This window comes from Olea europaea, unplaced genomic scaffold (assembly GCF_002742605.1).
Source record: "Olea europaea var. sylvestris unplaced genomic scaffold, O_europaea_v1 scaffold2504, whole genome shotgun sequence".
NCBI classification, from domain to species: domain Eukaryota; kingdom Viridiplantae; phylum Streptophyta; class Magnoliopsida; order Lamiales; family Oleaceae; genus Olea; species Olea europaea.
This window is the reverse complement of record NW_019243281.1, coordinates 34,839-51,460: the sequence shown is the minus strand read 5'-3', so window position 1 is coordinate 51,460 and position 16,622 is coordinate 34,839. Positions and strand designations below refer to the sequence as shown.

Genomic DNA, 16,622 nt, shown 5'->3' with positions numbered 1-16,622 from the left:
ATATATATATAATAAAAAATAAAATAAAAACTGTTTTAGAAAAAAATGTTTTTATTTTTTTTAAGCACCTTTTTTTAAAAAAAAAATAAGTTCTTATTTCATTATTTATCTAAAATAATTCCTTTTTTTTTTTTTCTTTTTGCAATGTTACTGTATTAACCCTTTCCAAATGAGTAAAAATGATGAAAAGAAATTGGATGATCATAGTGAAACGTTATATAAAATTGAGTGGTCATGATGAAATATTTTTATAAAAATTGGGTGGCCATAGTAAAATAAAATCAAAATTGGTGGTCATGGTGATAATAAATATAAAATTGGGTGATCATAATGAAACAAAATCAAATTGGATGGCCGTGGAGACATAAACAAAGTTGGGTGGTAAGTGGTGAATTTAACTTGAGAACAAATTCTCTAGATTAGGCCATTTCATTTTCTTTTCTCTTGACCCTACAAAATATATAACTAAAGCAATCAAACTAGTAGATATATATGTTCGATCCTATGTCGAAATTGAAGATGTACATGTCTGATCAAACATGGTGTCAATTGACTACTTTCAAGGTGACTAGCTGACAACATCAGTCATCCTTGATTGCTAAGTTGAATGACCTAATCCTGCTTGGAGAGAATTCCTACTTGGAGACAATTCTTGGGGAGATCAAACCTAGCAAATTCGGTCCATGATTGAGTTGTGTTGGATCTCAAGACTTGGAATGAGGAAAACACTATATTCTGTACGTCTTGATAAGATCATTACAATTTTAGAAAGTCCATTTTGAGACGGAAAATCATATGTGACATTAAAGTTTCATTAATGTAATCCACCATTTGTGATACTCGTGTCCACATGGATTAATTGCTAAAATATGAGAAAATATTTTTATCATCCTAAGCATAATTTTTGAAATGAAATGTCAATGCTACACATGATTTTTATTAAAATGGACGATGGTTTAAAATAGTGGTAAATTGAAACAAGTTCTAAAGTCGTCAAATTGAATAATATGATTCAAAGATCAGTTATAATTAACTCCAACTCCTTACAATCCATCTAATCCAAATATCTAATATTTTATAAGATAAATACTTGAATGTGACAAAATTATTTGAAAATTGGCTAGTACATTATGTCGCATTACTTCTCTGCCAATCTGTCAACGTGACATGTCCCATATTAAAACTCACAAATTCCACCATTTCGCCCACTTCACACCAACTATTTCCAGCCACCCCATCTCACCCCACCCTAACACATATACATACACAGTATATATTAGTACATATTCTTAGTCCTTGTATGAAATGGAAGCAAAGTGTCAAGAACAAGAACCTCAAGAAAATGATGTTGATTCTCCTCTGTCTGGTGATGAAGCAACTGAAGGAATTTACGAGCCATCCCCGAAGAAAAGGTCTGATATTTTGTTTCTTCAACATTTCTTGGTCAGGTAAGCGAAAATCCTAGCTCCGCCACTGCGAGTGAGTATATATTTGAATTTTTGTGTAGTAGGAAAGAAGCAAACAAGAGGGTGGTGACAGTACCAATTGGCGACGGCGGCCGGAGTAAAGGAGAGGTGTATCCACCGCCGGATTCTTGGTCTTGGAGAAAATATGGACAAAAACCTATAAAGGGTTCACCTTATCCGAGGTAAAGAATTGTTATATTTCAACTATTTTGGTATATTTTCTTGTTTTAGCCGCCGGCCTCCGGCGAATTAGGTGGCAGGGCATGATGTTATTGAAAAGAGTGGGGGTATATTATTATATTGGCGGCTTTCACATTGACATTATTGAATGCGGTCATTGATTAGAGGTCGAAATTTGTTTAATCTTTAAGTTTTTGGTATATTGAAAAAAGAATTTCATAGGAGTTGTTCGGCAAAGCTTTTGATAAAGAGTAATGTTATTCATAGTGAAGATTGTCAGTAGTCGCCTCATGTGGCATACACTTCGCAATTTGGTATTTGATACATAGATATGGTAGTTATTTTTTGAATTATTTATCAAATGAAAAACCGCCAAGTATACGCCATATAGGGCGACTGTCGGTAATCTTCACTGCAAATGGCATTATTTTTTGATAAAATTCTACTCACATGCCTCCATTTATATAGGTTTGCTTTGTTTTTCACATGAATTAAAAAATCATATTTAATGTTATTGAAAAAGTAATTTTTGCCAAGAAATTTCGTAGTTTATCCCTAATTAATTTTCAACAACTAGTAGTAAATTATTGTTGGAACTAGTAAAAAATTTGCAAATTGATTTCAAAAAGTAGACAAATTATAGAAAAATGTGCGTGTATTTGGATGATTTTGAGAAGTAGGCAAATTAAGTGAAACAATTGATTATAACTAGAAAAATTAAATAATAGTATATTAGTAAAAAGACAGAACAAAATATTTTAAACTAAGAAACATGACTATGTATTTGGAATAAGAAAAAAGAAAAAAAGAAAAGAAAAGCAAACTAAGCCTATATCAATGAGACGGTATGAGTAGTAGATTTTAATTGAAATTGATGTAATGTGTGGTTGAAAGTTAATTAAAGTTTTGAATCTCGTAAAATGTTTGATTAAATTAAGAGAGATGCTGCATATACACAGCCCCTTCACATGAAAGGGGATCCACGAATTTTTAATCATTGTGGATGTACACTCTAGTGTACAAGGAGCATTTTCCTTAAATTAATATTTGAAATTATTTTTTTTCCCCACATAAGCACTTAATAATTTTAAATTGATTGGATAATTTTGTGAGTTCATATTTAGAGTTAGAATAATGTAAATGCGATGGCATACTGAACCAGACGAGACGTGCGATAAATCGTATTCTATGTTTCTCTTTTTTAATCATGTCCGCTAGGATGTCATTGTCCATTTTTGGATTAAATAAGGTTCGACTGGCATTATTTTAATTTATTCTTCAATCTTCACTATATATTGCTTGCCAACCGTTTTGTCACGTTTTGTTCGCTCATTCCCTAATTTGCTTGTCGACAATTATGTGAAAACACGAATATCTCATAGGACTGAAGCTGCCATAGGACAAATGGGGATGAACTTGTATTGCTCACTTCACACTATGTTAATATGCGCCACAAGACTTCCAATTATACCAACATGATAAAACAATATTAATCTAAAACAAAAGGCAAGACTAGGTGAAGTTACGGTACAAATTTCTCTCGATCATGTCCCAAAACGATAGGGTTTTCTCGAGCAAAAATTCAAGGATCGTAAAATGAAATTGACTTCTCATGGGTACTAATAGTAGAGAGTCTAAAGACAATATGTTTGTATACATTGAGCAATCTAGAATCTTAATATTTAATTGATCGCACTCCATAGGCAAATCCGTGAGGGTCAGTTCATTCGATTTGCTTTTGACACTGGAGACATTCGAATATGGTTTCAATGCCTTTGGAAAGTTGGCGATTGGCCTTTTAGTTGCATAATACGGCCTAACAAGGGCTCGGCGTATATAGTTGATAGTGAAGGTAGTCCATGTTTTTCGAGATGTTTGGAAGGATGCAACAACAAGAAAGATATATGGAGAGAGGGAGACGTCGAAGACTTTAAGGAGACGATCTAGGCGGATCCAAGAGAGAACCTGGGTGGTCGATGGCACGGCAGGGTTTAGTGGACAAAGTCCACGAGAAAATATATTATTCCGAAACATAAAATTGTTTATAAATTGGCTCCTAATAAGAATTTGATTAGAATAGTTCTCTGTATTACTTTCTAGTTGTCACTGAATTTCATTGTCTTGTGCTTTTGTGAAAACTATGCATTAGTGAATATTGTGCTTTGTGCCCAAATATTGCATTTTCTTGGGATTTTGTAGTTGTTTCTAAGTAATTTAACGCATTGCAGGGGATACTATAGGTGTAGCAGCGCAAAAGGGTGCCCAGCTAGAAAACAAGTAGAGCGGAGCCGCCTTGAACCCATCAAGCTCCTAATCACCTACTTTTGTGAACATAACCACCCTCTCGTAGCCACCACCAAGCACCACCACCACCACCACCTCTCCACTGACTCCAACTCCACCTCCACATCACTTCCAGCCAAATTTCCTCCGGAGGAATGTGCCGTCTTTGCTAGCCAACCGGACTTGGAGCCAGCCGATAATAGCTTTTCTGAGCTTGCCGGAGAGCTTGGGTGGTTAGCCGACCTGGAATCCACCGTAATGGACTGCCCTACCCTTGTGGGGCCTTCATGGGCTCATTCGGACGTGGAAGTCTTCATGCCTATTGGCGAAGAGGATGAGTCTTTATATGGTGATCTCGGGGACTTGCCGGAGTCCTTGGTGGTCCTCCGGCGGCGCGGTGTAGAGACACCATGTTGCGAGGGCACCAGATAATAGAAATGTTGACAAATTTCCAATGTAATAGATTCAAAGTAAATATATGTGAAGATCACATTTTCATTTTCCTCCTTCCATGTACCGATTTCTTGAAAAAGGAAGAGAAAAAAAGGGATATTTTTAATTTTTGTACATTTTAAATTTACGTAAAAATAATCAGATATTGCATACAGATTGCCTTACCAAACGAGCCATTTACGGATTATATTCAAGTAAACCATTTCATCTAGGATTAGATAGAACAGAAGCCTGTGGTGGCTCAGAAACCACTGCGGGAGGAACTAGTACAGGATGTGATAATGCATGAGTGAAATAGTAATTGATATTCTCTTCCTCAACTTCCATTACACCTTCTAAAACTTTCAATATAATCGACATTGAAGGCCTTATCGTGTGATCGTCCTGCAAACACCAGGCCGCGATCTTGATCATTCTTAATACTTCTTCCTTATGATTCATCATCATTTCTTCATCATAATTTTCAATCAGGTCGAGCAATTTGTTCTCTGTTGCTTTTTCTTGCAGAAGTTTAAGTAAATGTGCAGTGGATTCTGAACGCGTCCCATCAAAATTTCTTCTTCCGCAGACTATTTCAAGAAGAACAATTCCAAAACTATAAATGTCGACTTTGATTGTGATTCTTAGAAGTTGCCATTCTGGAGCAATATATCCAGGTGTTCCTCTCATTGTTGTTTGGATTTGGCTTTCATCTCTTTCCATAAATTTGCATAACCCGAAATCAGAGACCTTGGCGTTGAAATTTTCGTCCAAGAGTATGTTATGTGGCTTTATATCGAGGTGAACGATTTTTTGATGACATTCTTCATGTAAATAAGTTAATCCTTTCACTATATCAAGCACGATTTCTTTCCGGGTTTGCCAGCTGAGATGATGTGACGATGATCTCTTGCCCGTGTAGAAAATCCAATTATCTAATGATCCATTCTTCATGAATTCATAAACCAGAAGTCTGCAATTTTTTTCAGCACAAAATCCTATCAATTTCACCAGATTAAAATGGTGGATGCTTCCAATCGATTGAACTTCAGCTAAGAACTCCTTTGTTCTGTTGCTCAGATTATCCAATCGCTTCACTGCAATATCAGTCCCATCACCTAGCCTTCCCTTGAACACAGTTCCAGACCCCCCGCCTCCGATCTTCTCCTTGAACTCCTCAGTTGCCAATCTTAGTTCTTCATACGAGAACCTCATTGGCAGCCCTGGAATTTGTCCTATGCATTCCTCATCGTGATCAATATTATTTCTTCTTCGAATCCATGACAAGATGAGAACAATAAAGCATAAAATGACAAATGCACCAGTACATGACCCAGCTATTGTTGCAGTATTGTTTGACTTTTTTACAGATGGTGTCGACAGTGGCGCTAGTTCTGGTACACCATTAGGAATCTGTACCTTAATATTCGTTCGATATGCAAAATCAGTACGAGGAAATGTGGATTCTCTGATGGAGAGGATCTTGTCTGGCAAAAAACAATAACCGTCGTCTGTAATGTTTTGATAACTGAAAAAGGCGGCACCACACGAGCAATTCTGCAGGCAGGCCTGTTTGCATTGATCTATATCCTTGATATTTGGAAATGCAGCGCCCAAATCTATCACATTGAAGAAAGTAACATTTTCGATTTCAACTAGTTGATGCTGATTCAAGGATTGTTGACAGGATAATGGAGTTATCCTCGAACAACCTAGACTTGGTAACTGAGATTGAACTAATCTGAAATACTGATCTTTGTCAAGGCTAATTGGACAACTACATTGACCTTCTCGGCATACGCCATATTCTCCACAACTTCGAGGATATTGGCATTCTCCCAGATCTTCTCCAACCATGTCAAGAAGCTCGACTAATCCCCTATCGTTATCATGTTGGTATATCTTTAAACGCCCTTTGTTATTGAGTTTTAGAAACACGATTACTCCTTCAGATGAAGGGATGACATTATATTCACCGTAATTCCATTGAGCTCTTGTTCCCAATTTCACAAGGAGTCCTACTTGGCTGAACTCTGCAAAAACCAATTCATCGGCACTTCCCATGTTTTGAGTTGGCAACAACTTGTAATACATCAGTGGAGGACCTTGATCCACTTCAGTATATGCAGCAAAACCTAATGTCGATGATATAGTGGCATAATATTGACCCTGTGACCAGTTGGATGGTGAAGAACTTGCAGTTAATCGTTGACCCTCTTTCAGTTTCTGATCAACAAGAAGCGTATCAGTTGGATGATCAAAAGATTGCCAAACAGGGATTCCTTCATTGTTGAAGAGAATTAAATTTCCCGAACTCGAAATATTAGCACCAGCCACAGATGAAGTGTTAGTAGACCATATTTTGATGCCATCAGAATTTAGCAGAACCAAACCTTCTTCTCTTGTAAGCAGCAGTGTCGAGTTCTGCGGCACTGGATGGCCTCTATTTGCCGACCAAACTACACTGAGATCATTTTCACCAGCAACAACAACTGAGAACAAGTAATAGTTACAAGTATCAATGCAGTAGAATCCACACATAACAGCAAGACTCTTTTCACTCGTTTGTCTTAAAAGTACTGTGCTTGTTTTCGATCCATCACTACCTTGATATCTCACACTAAGGTAATCATTAAGCCATGTTATCGATTGCACAGTTGAGTTAAGGTAGAACAGGCTGGGCGATCCTCGAGGATTTGTTAAATTGAGTTGAGCATAGCAGAGAGCGAGAAGGGAAGAGAGAAAGAGAGACAAAATGGAATAGGCCATTTGTTTCATGTTTAATAATGTCTAAACCTTTGATTGTAGTTAAGAGGATAATTGCGCGGGGGTATGCGAATTGACGATCATGTGAGGACAATTGCACGGCGTAATCATCGTGCTCGAACAGGGATTTGAAACCAAATCTCTTCTTAGCAGCACATGCAGATTTCATCCATCTCTGGTTAGCAACATCGTGTAGTTGAATTACATGTTCTCTTTTTGGGGAAAAAAAAAATGGGAATGTCAGAATGGTTGAAAATTCAGCATTATCTTGCTGTGTCAACGAACGATGTTGAGACGAAAGGTGATGGAAAATAACAACAAAAGATCATGACTTTAATAATCAACCTGATTGGAATCTTTCATACTTGCAAGACAGGCTGTATAGATTATTGAATTTAATGGTTTTATTATGGCAAATTAACAATTAAGTCAAGTCATGTAACGCCGGCCTTTTAGATTCTTGATATTACTTGGTCTCCCTTATTTTAAGGGGTAAACTACCTTAATTGTGAATGGTACCCAGACTTTATACGGTTTGCCGTTAAAAATATCTCCGAACTTTAAATCAGCATTCATTGGTCCCTTAAATTTACCAAAAACGAATACCATCCAAAATTACTAAAAGACATGCAACGTGGACTGGATTGATGATGTGACATTCTATCTTGACATTATTTTGACACCTAATGTGCCAATAAGGATAAAATCATACCGTTCTTCTAAAGTCCTTGCACGCTTCAAATGCAATAAAAACACTATTTTCCTTCAGAAAAATGTCACTACTTTATCCATGTTGGCATATTAGGTGTCAAAATAACAACAGATGGGATGCCACATCATCTTTCCATTATTCACGTATCATGTTTGGGGAACTTTTTTCTTTTTGGTACTATCAAAGGTCATGATATAAAGTTAAGGGACTAAAGGAGTCTTAGATTTAAAGTTTGGTATGTTATTCGACACGATGTAAGAGACCATTTAGGTATTTATAACTAACCAAACTATCTTTATGTTTAGGAGTTTTTCCATTTGTACAGAGGATAGAACCTCTCCAGAATACTTGCATAGGTGGGCCTCATGTGAGTATAATACTACAAAAAAAATACTCACCCACTTCCTTATTGTGTGTGCTCTAGAGGGTTTTGCCTATGTACAAATTTTCTCTACGTAATTAAGAACATATATGTAAAGAGCTGATTATTCAGAATGAGTAGTGATGCAGGAAAATAATTGAAGGGATATGATCTATAGAGGAAGTACAGAATAAATTCGAGGGAATGGATGAAGAAAATGGTATGCGTGGCATTTTCCTAGCAGTAGATTTATCTCTTATATTTTAATTGTGCAAGGTTTTTTTCCTATTAGGAATTACGAATTTTGTGTTAGATTTTTTTTCTCATTTTTTTAAAAATAATTTGGAATTTTAGTCAAAATAGAGATTCTATTGCTTGTTCTTTGGTTTATCTTTTTTGTGGCATGTTTCTTTGGATGTTGACTTGAGAATAACAAATGAATTGCTTCTATAATGTGTAAATATTAGCTGGTTTAAGCGCGTTGCGCTTAATTATTGTGCACTCCAATATAATACATCTTTGAACATTTCGTGGCTGTCAACAAATACATAATATTTTAAGCCCTTGTTCGGTTCGCATTCTTTGAAAAAAAAAAAAAAAAATCATTCTTAAACAGTGTTTTAATATCATTTCAACCACACATTCTTCTATAAAATAATATTATACATAAATTCAAAACTTTTCCTTATGTTTCAACCACATATTTCCCATCAATATACTATTCAAAATTTCATTTTTAACAAAAGAATGAGGCTCAAACAAGGGCTTAATGTCGTCGTTTTGCATTTCGTTGAATGTTTTGAGAAATTTTGATTTATTAATCATTAAGAAAAAATTTACGATGGCACGGGTAAAAATGCAGTTGGTCACTAGATTGTAAGTGAAGTTTTATTTTATTCACTCAATTTCGATTTAATTTAATTTCATCACCCAACTTTTATATTCATTTCAAATTCAGCAATTCGTTATACGTAGTTCGCTAACCCGATGGATTTTATGTTTTGGCAGATGCAAAATTACACACATCATCTTTTATACACTAAATCGTGACTCGACAAAATCACACCTTTTAAAGGTATATTAAAATTAAAACCTGAGTCATTGGACTTTTTCACGTATTCCAAATTCATCCTTGAACTAAAAATATGTTCCAAGTTAATCACCGAACTTTAATATTCATTTCCAACTTGTCCTTCCATCGACATCCCTGGACAAATACTAGCGGGTTTGGTCAACCCTTGTAGATGGAAGGATGAATGGGAAACACATAAAAGTAAGACTAATTTGAAATATTTTTTAGTTCGATGATAAATTTGAAACACGTGTACAAGCATTCAAGAACATCAGTTTATCATTCATAACATTGAAATGAACGTAGTGCAATACGAACTATAAAACTAGTGAACTGGAAGAATAGCTGACGAAAAGCTTCCAAGAAGAACTGTACAAGTGAAATACTCCGAAGGCATAATGAAAGTTGTGAAACTCTAATCCTCATGAATGACCGTGTTGCTTATAAACTTAAAATGAATGTTTGATATGTTTGACTCTATAATATTAAATAAGATTAAGAACAAAAAGATGCATTGTACTAACTAGACATATTATAATGGAATGTTTAGTATGTTGAACTAGAAATGATAAAAGGAAAAAAACGAACATAAGATGTTTTTCCATCGTCTTGTACAGATCTGTTCAGTATATTGAGAAAAAAGCTGAGACATTAACCTTTTTACTCAAGGCAATGCACCTTCTTTTGGTAACTTAATTAACAACTACTTTTCAAACTAAGTTCAAAAATATGTTGTACAGGAGATTAATAATCAAGCTTACAGCTACTATCTTCATAGATCATTAAGCATAAATAGTATGAAATGTTTGAACTTACTCTATGGCAATAATCGGTTTTCTTACATAGAATTTTCAGTCTATCAACTGGACAGCTGCAATGGCAGGTATTTTTTCTCTCAACTTCTGAGTTAGAGCCACCCGGACTGTCATCACTCCAGCTGCCGGTCCACTAAGACGAACTTTTATAATATAATCCTCAATACGAACAAGCTCCAGTTCTCCACCACCTGTGCCGCCCAAATAAGGTCTAATCTCTGATAGAATCTGGACATTCAGTAAGATTAAGACTTAATATAGTCAAGATAAAAACACCTAAAGGACCATAAGCATTTGTATAACATTTTTGTTTGTGAGATACAACGAGAAAGGGCTTATATATAGAGTCATAAATAACTATACCAAAATTCCTGGCTATTTCGATAAGGCTAAGGAAATTCATAAAATTCCATTCAAGATCAGAATCTCAAAAGTCAGAAGGAAAAATACGGTAATTTTCAGCCCGGGGGGCTTCCTCAATTCAGTAAACAAACGTAGGATGCAATTATGCATTAAAAAATTGTTTTCCGTTAAGGCATTTCTTTTAGTACCTTAGCACTCTCTCTCCTCCCGTAAAAAGGGGAAAAGTATTTCAAATTTACTTGCCACAAAGTAGCATGCCCCTTTAGGGAGAGTTCATCCATTACCTTCTCTACATTTTCCTCATTCAACTCGAGCCCTGTTTCCGTGTCAAGAATCTGCTCTACTGATTCTATTTCAGGTATCTTATCCCGGAGTCGAGTTTCAATCCCCATTTTAAGCGTCATTGTTGAACTTGGACATGACCCACAAGCTCCTTGGAGCTTTAGTACTACAATAAGACCATCAATCTCATGCAGAACCACATTCCCTCCATCAGCCATTAGGCCGGGCCTTACTTCATCCAACACCTTCTCAACATTATTCTCAGTTAGTGGCAACACACAACTTGGTGAAACCACAGTTCCTAAAGTCATCAGAAAGTTCAACATTAATGCTATGCATAAATCCAAGTTTGATGCATGGTGGCATGTGTGAAAACAACGAACAATCAAACAAACACGAACAACCTTCTAAATTTTTATTGATTCTAAACATCACCAGAAAACAGGCAACAAGACTCATTAATTATAAAGAACACCAAGAATTGATGAAGAACTGAGAAAACTCAAAGTTCATTGACAATTGGGGCCAATCCTAGGCAGTTTTATTTTTATAATGCAATCAAAGTTCTGGTGCTAGAAGAAAAGCTTCAAGTTACCATAAAAGTTAAAATCTCAAGTACTGGAAACAATTCATTAACCATGAAAACATAACAAAACATGTGTGGTTGAACGAAACTGGTGTATCAACCAAGACAGGATTAAAATTTTCTTAGGGCCTCAGGATGGTCCCTGAATGGCAATTAAGTCCACTTTATGTAGGCAGCATCAAAGTATCACTAAAATTAAACAAACCTCTCTCAATTAATCCATAAATCAATGAATATAGCATGAAAAAATTCCTTTTGCATTCACAAACAACTAAAGCTTCAGATTATGCTTAAGATTTGAAGTATAAGGTAAAGATGCAATTCTAATAAATCTTTCCCAAAAGTATTAAATCGATAACCTAAAAACCAGAACAGTTCCACCAATGCTTAGAAGAACATCAGAAGAGAATAAAGACGATCAGGATTTCATACCCATCGTCACTTGAAAAATTAATCATGCACTCTTATTTAATCAAAGATATGAGTCAATTCCTTCTTGGTTATTGAGCATAGAATTAGTCAACTCTAACCAACCATTCAAGAACATTTACAATCAGTTTACCTGCATTATTTCTTAGTCGACGGGCTCTACTTAATCTAAGAAATTGGCTACTCCGATAATGGCCTCTAACAAATGAACTCTGTTTGGATGATAAAGAATCATTTTCCGAAATTGGATTCTACAAAAATAAACTGCAGGATATTATAATCCAATTGAAAGCACGCCAATAAAATGAACTCAAAATACACAGATTTATGCTGTGTGGAAGATACATTCGAATACCTGAAGGAGACACAGATTGGAAGAAGTTACCGGTTCACGTGAAAAAATGAATCTTGATGGGGGCTTGAGAAGATGGGTTTGTGTTGATAGTGCAACCATTATGCACTTTTTTCTCAGTTTTTAGGCAATTAGGAGAAATCCCATCTCTGTTGAGTAAATGTTTCATTAGGGAATGAATGAGATTTGAAGGCTTTCTTGCCCTCAAACTTGTGGATAGAGTGTGAATTTTTGCAGCAGAAATGGGATAACGCCACGTCAAGAATCCTGATTGCCCCCCTTTTATTTCTTCTCCATAATACATTTATTTTCGGAAATATTTGTTAAAAGAACCTTATGGTTCTCTATTCTAACCACTTAAAATTTTTAATAGCCCTTATTTGATCCCACCATTTTTTTGGCGATTTTGGAATAATGATTTTTTGAAAAATGTATTATTAAAAAGTATGAAAAATTTTAGATTTACGTGTATAATATTTTATTGTGTAAATATATAATTAAAAATAAGTTCTGAAAAATTAAGTTTTGAAAAATGGGGTTCAAACAAATGAATTAGCTATTTCAATCCGATTCTAGATGAGCTGCAAATGAGGATGTTGATAGACTAATTATAGCGTTTGCCACTAATTTGTGAAAATTATCAACTTAGTGCCTTTGATAATCTAAATGGAACAGCGGCACAACAGTAGCGTGCTATAGACATAATTTAGATAAATAAATTTTTCGATGGGGTGGTTCAACATGTAATATAAATATGCTTTAGATTCTGAGCTTATGAAAATTATATTGAGAAATAATTATTGCTTATGTTACTTCAGTGTCATAACTTAGGAGTTAGAACTCGTCGACATGATTAACAACGAAAACCATCCAGTATTTTAACAAATATTGTTGGAAATAATTGAGAGATGAAACAAAAGAGAAAATCACAAGAAAATATGGCAACAAGATGGACCAAAACAAAATTTATATCAACAAATGTGAAGGCTCGAACGCGGGATCGCTATCCTCAAACGTTATTTGCCCCTTTTTCGATATATTCGAGATGCTAAAAGGTATTCCGACAAATGGTTTGAAGGATTATAACAAGCCTTGTAAAGAATTTCACCAAAACACAAGATGAAATTCTCCAAAATTTGAAGAACATGAGGATATGAATATAAATCGGGATTTGATTTTTCTTGGAACAAAGTATGGATTGCAAGATATTTTTTTTTACTTCTTTCCCTCAAACGTAGCTTTCCAATATATAGTCATCGACCAGAAGTACGAAATGGTGCCAAAAAATAAGAGAAAAATCACCAAGTTCAAATTTGCAACGGTCAAAAAGGTCAAAAACGATCAAAAAATATATACATGTGGTCGCATGGTTCACCCATGCCGAGACAAAATAGGCTATGCAACCTCATGGCTATATGCCATGCGGTCGCATGGACCCCTTTTTTTAATTATTGTTGTTGGTTTTAAACAACATAATCACAACAATCCCCCACTTGTTCAAAATTAACAAGTCTCATATTCATAGTATACAATATTTATGTATAAGGATTATATATCTTTTTATTTGAATCTAACCATAGTACAATTCAAACAAAGTATAGTCGGAATCAAAGGTAACGTGTAGCTTTGAACCAGTTATTCCATATGAGAATACAGGTTAGAACACATACGAGAGTACCACGCGTTCTCAAGTTTCTCATAACTCGCTTAGCGCTTTTATGGCCTTGCGCTTATCCTTTTCAACAATTTTTTAAGAGAGAAACTCCAACTCTCTATTAAGGCGGCACCACCTTGAAGATTATTTAGGTGAAGTTCTTTCAATATCTTTATTACTTTTAGAGGTACTTGTGATTTAGCACTGAACTTCATTAAGAACTCAAAGCTCATCCCTTATTTCAGTAAGAACCAGCATTATTTTAATTAGGATATGATTATTGCGAGTTTTAATAATGCTGTAACTATCCACATATTGAATGACTTGTTTTTACCCTTTGAACTGTAAATTACCTTTTGAGTAATGACAAGTAGGGTTGCTGTCTACTTGAAGTAGATGCTACTAAATCTCTATTTAGAGATTTAGTCAAAGGATTCGCCAAATTCTCAATTGACCTTACATAATTTAAGGAAATTATTTCATCCTTAATTAATTTCCTTATATAGTTATGTCTAAGATTCATGTGTTTAGACTTTCCGTTGTATTGCTCGTTGTATGCTTTTGCTAATGTGGCTTGACTATCACACATGATAGGTATTGAAGAAATATTCTTCGATCCCAAAGGTATCTCATAAAAAAAATCCTTAAGTCACTCAGTTTCTTTCCCGGTAGTCGATGGGGCTACAAATTTCGATTCCATAGTCGAGTGTGTTATGCATGTTTGTTTCTTTGATTTCCAAGAAACAACACCTCCTCCAAGAGTGAATACCCAACCCGTAGTGGATTTACTCTCACCCGCGCTAGATATCCAACTAGCGTCGGTAAATCCTTCCAATACCGTCAGGAATTTTGTATATTGTATACCTAGGTTCTTGGTTTTCTTTAAGTATCCAAGAACTCTTCATATGACCTTCCAATGATTATTATTTGGATTGCTAGTAAACCTGCTAAGTTTACTTATAGCATAAGCTACGTCCGATCTTGTGCATTGAACTGCATACATAAGACTTCTGATTGCATTAGAATATTCCAATTGAGCAATCATCATTCCATCATTCTTTACAAGCTTTGAACTTGGATCAACCGGGGTACTATATTCTTTTATGTTCAAGTGTTTGAACTTGTTTATCACATTCTCAATATAATGTGATTGAGTTAGGTGATAACCCCCACTAGTCTTTGTGATTTTGATGCCTAAAATGGTATCCACTTGACCAAGATCCTTTATTTTGAATGTGGAAGATAGAAACTTCTTTGTTTCTTTTATAACCGTCCATGTGATTACTTATAATCAACATGTCATTAACATACAAGCATATAAATGTTACGTAATCATCACATATTTTAGTATATAACATTTATCTTCACTATTATGTTTAAATCTGTATGATATAATTGCTATGTTAAACTTCTCATGCCATTTCTTAGGAGCCTGCTTCAAACCATATAATGATTTTACTAACTTGCATACCTTACGTTCATTTTCAGGTAGAACGAACCCTTCGGGTTGCTCCATATAGACCTCCTCGTCGAGATCCCCATTAAAAGAATGCCGTCTTGACATTCATTTGATGAACATGCAAGTCATTTATTGAAGTCAATGCTAATAATATCCTAATCGATGTTATTCTAGCTACCGGTGCATAAGTGTCAAAATAGTCGATTCCTTCCTTTTGTCGATATCATTTGGCTACTAATCTAGCGTTGAAAGTACTTAGAGAACCATTGACATTATATTTTCTTTTAAGTACCCATTTACATCCAATAGGTTTGGATCCTGGTGGTAAATCGACAAGTTCCCAAGTTTTATTAGACGTTATCGAATCCATTTCATCTTTAATGCATCTTTCCAAAAAATACTATCACGAGAAGCCATACCTTTTTATAGGTTTTAGGGTCAGTTTTCACTTATAAAACAAAAGGAATTGTTCTAACAACATTCAACTCATTTCCTTCTACTAAGTAAAAGGAGATAAGTTGAGATTCAATTTCATCCAGTCCCAAAAACTTCTCAACTCGAGTTCTCTTGCTTCTTCGTGGTTCACTAGACTCATCAACATCTTTAGAAGACATTTCATCACGTGTTCTACTTGAGTTAGGGATACTTTCATGATTTTCCCTCAATTCATTATCCGAAGATAACGAATCTTCAAAGAACTCTACATTGCTTGATTCGATAATCACATTGGTCTCCAAGTTTAACAATCTATAAGATTTGCTATGGTTAGCATATCCAACGAAGGCACATTTAATGTCTCTTGGATCCAATTTGGTCCTATTAGGATTTGTGTTCTTGCAATAAGCAAGACACCTTCACACTTTGAAGTATCCAATGTTTGGTTTTCTTCCTTTCCACAATTCATAAGGAGAAACTTTTGTATATTTAGAATGAATCCTATTAAGTATCCTACATGCACTTAATAAAACTTCACCCCATAAATTAAATGGTAATTTAGCATATATAAGCATGGCATTAATCATTTATACTAAAGTTCTATTCTTTCTTTCAGTCAAACTATTTTGTTCGGATGTTTTAGGTGCAGAACATTGGTGAATTATACCATGTTGTTCATAATATAAATTAAATTCACTAGATAAGTATTCGTCACCTTTATCACTTCTTAGGGTCTTTATTTTCTTTCCTAGATGATTTTCGACTTCATTTTTATACACCTTAAATATGTCAAAAGTTTCATATTTATGTTTCATCAAGTATACATATGTATATCTAAAAAAATCATCAATAAAAGTAATGAAGTATCTATTTCCACCTCTAGTTAACATGCCATTTAATTCACATATATCTGTTTGAATTAATTTCAAGATATTAGAGGTCATTTTCACACTTTGATATGGCTTTTTAGTCATT

General features: G+C 34.9%; 3 protein-coding genes across 5 annotated transcripts; 1 reads left to right on the top strand and 2 right to left on the bottom strand.

The window, feature by feature from the left end:
• Nucleotides 1-1,105: 1,105 nt before the first annotated feature.
• Nucleotides 1,106-4,498, top strand: LOC111382465 (probable WRKY transcription factor 69). Of its 2 annotated transcripts, none has more exons than XM_023006449.1 (3): nt 1,106-1,412; nt 1,511-1,648; nt 3,875-4,498. In XM_023006449.1, the coding sequence occupies exons 1-3, from the start codon at nt 1,306-1,308 to the stop codon at nt 4,359-4,361; spliced, it is 732 nt and encodes a 243-aa protein (XP_022862217.1). In that variant the 5' UTR covers nt 1,106-1,305; the 3' UTR covers nt 4,362-4,498. The 2 variants fall into 2 exon arrangements, with proteins under 2 accessions (XP_022862217.1, XP_022862215.1); XM_023006447.1 differs by having other exon boundaries at nt 1,508-1,648.
• Nucleotides 4,499-4,563: 65 nt separating this feature from the next.
• Nucleotides 4,564-7,327, bottom strand: LOC111382464 (G-type lectin S-receptor-like serine/threonine-protein kinase SD2-5). Its single transcript, XM_023006446.1, has one exon. The coding sequence runs from the start codon at nt 7,137-7,139 to the stop codon at nt 4,587-4,589; it is 2,553 nt and encodes an 850-aa protein (XP_022862214.1). The 5' UTR covers nt 7,140-7,327; the 3' UTR covers nt 4,564-4,586.
• A 2,511-nt stretch (nt 7,328-9,838) lies between these two features.
• LOC111382460 (nifU-like protein 3, chloroplastic) lies at nt 9,839-12,363 on the bottom strand. 2 transcript variants are annotated; one of them, XM_023006441.1, is made up of 4 exons: nt 12,103-12,363; nt 11,881-11,998; nt 10,639-11,033; nt 9,839-10,315 (listed from the first exon to the last, which is right to left on the bottom strand). In XM_023006441.1, exons 1-4 carry the CDS (start codon nt 12,199-12,201, stop codon nt 10,124-10,126), a joined length of 804 nt encoding a protein of 267 aa, XP_022862209.1. In that variant the 5' UTR covers nt 12,202-12,363; the 3' UTR covers nt 9,839-10,123. The 2 variants fall into 2 exon arrangements, with proteins under 2 accessions (XP_022862209.1, XP_022862210.1); XM_023006442.1 differs by having other exon boundaries at nt 9,852-10,315; nt 10,735-11,033; nt 12,103-12,357.
• Nucleotides 12,364-16,622: the final 4,259 nt, after the last annotated feature.

Bases quoted from the DNA above. Each gene is read 5' to 3' on its own strand.
- LOC111382465 (XM_023006447.1), top strand. From the start codon at position 1,306: ATGGAAGCAAAGTGTCAAGAACAAGAACCTCAAGAAAATGATGTTGAT. The intron at 1,413-1,507 runs GTCTGATATTTT...ATTTTTGTGTAG, and splicing joins GAGCCATCCCCGAAGAAAAG to TAGGAAAGAAGCAAACAAGA. The intron at 1,649-3,874 runs GTAAAGAATTGT...AACGCATTGCAG, and splicing joins AAGGGTTCACCTTATCCGAG to GGGATACTATAGGTGTAGCA.
- LOC111382464 (XM_023006446.1), bottom strand. From the start codon at position 7,139: ATGAAACAAATGGCCTATTCCATTTTGTCTCTCTTTCTCTCTTCCCTT.
- LOC111382460 (XM_023006441.1), bottom strand. From the start codon at position 12,201: ATGGTTGCACTATCAACACAAACCCATCTTCTCAAGCCCCCATCAAGA. The intron at 11,999-12,102 runs GTATTCGAATGT...TTATTTTTGTAG, and splicing joins CCAATCTGTGTCTCCTTCAG to AATCCAATTTCGGAAAATGA. The intron at 11,034-11,880 runs GTAAACTGATTG...TGATGACTTTAG, and splicing joins TCGACTAAGAAATAATGCAG to GAACTGTGGTTTCACCAAGT.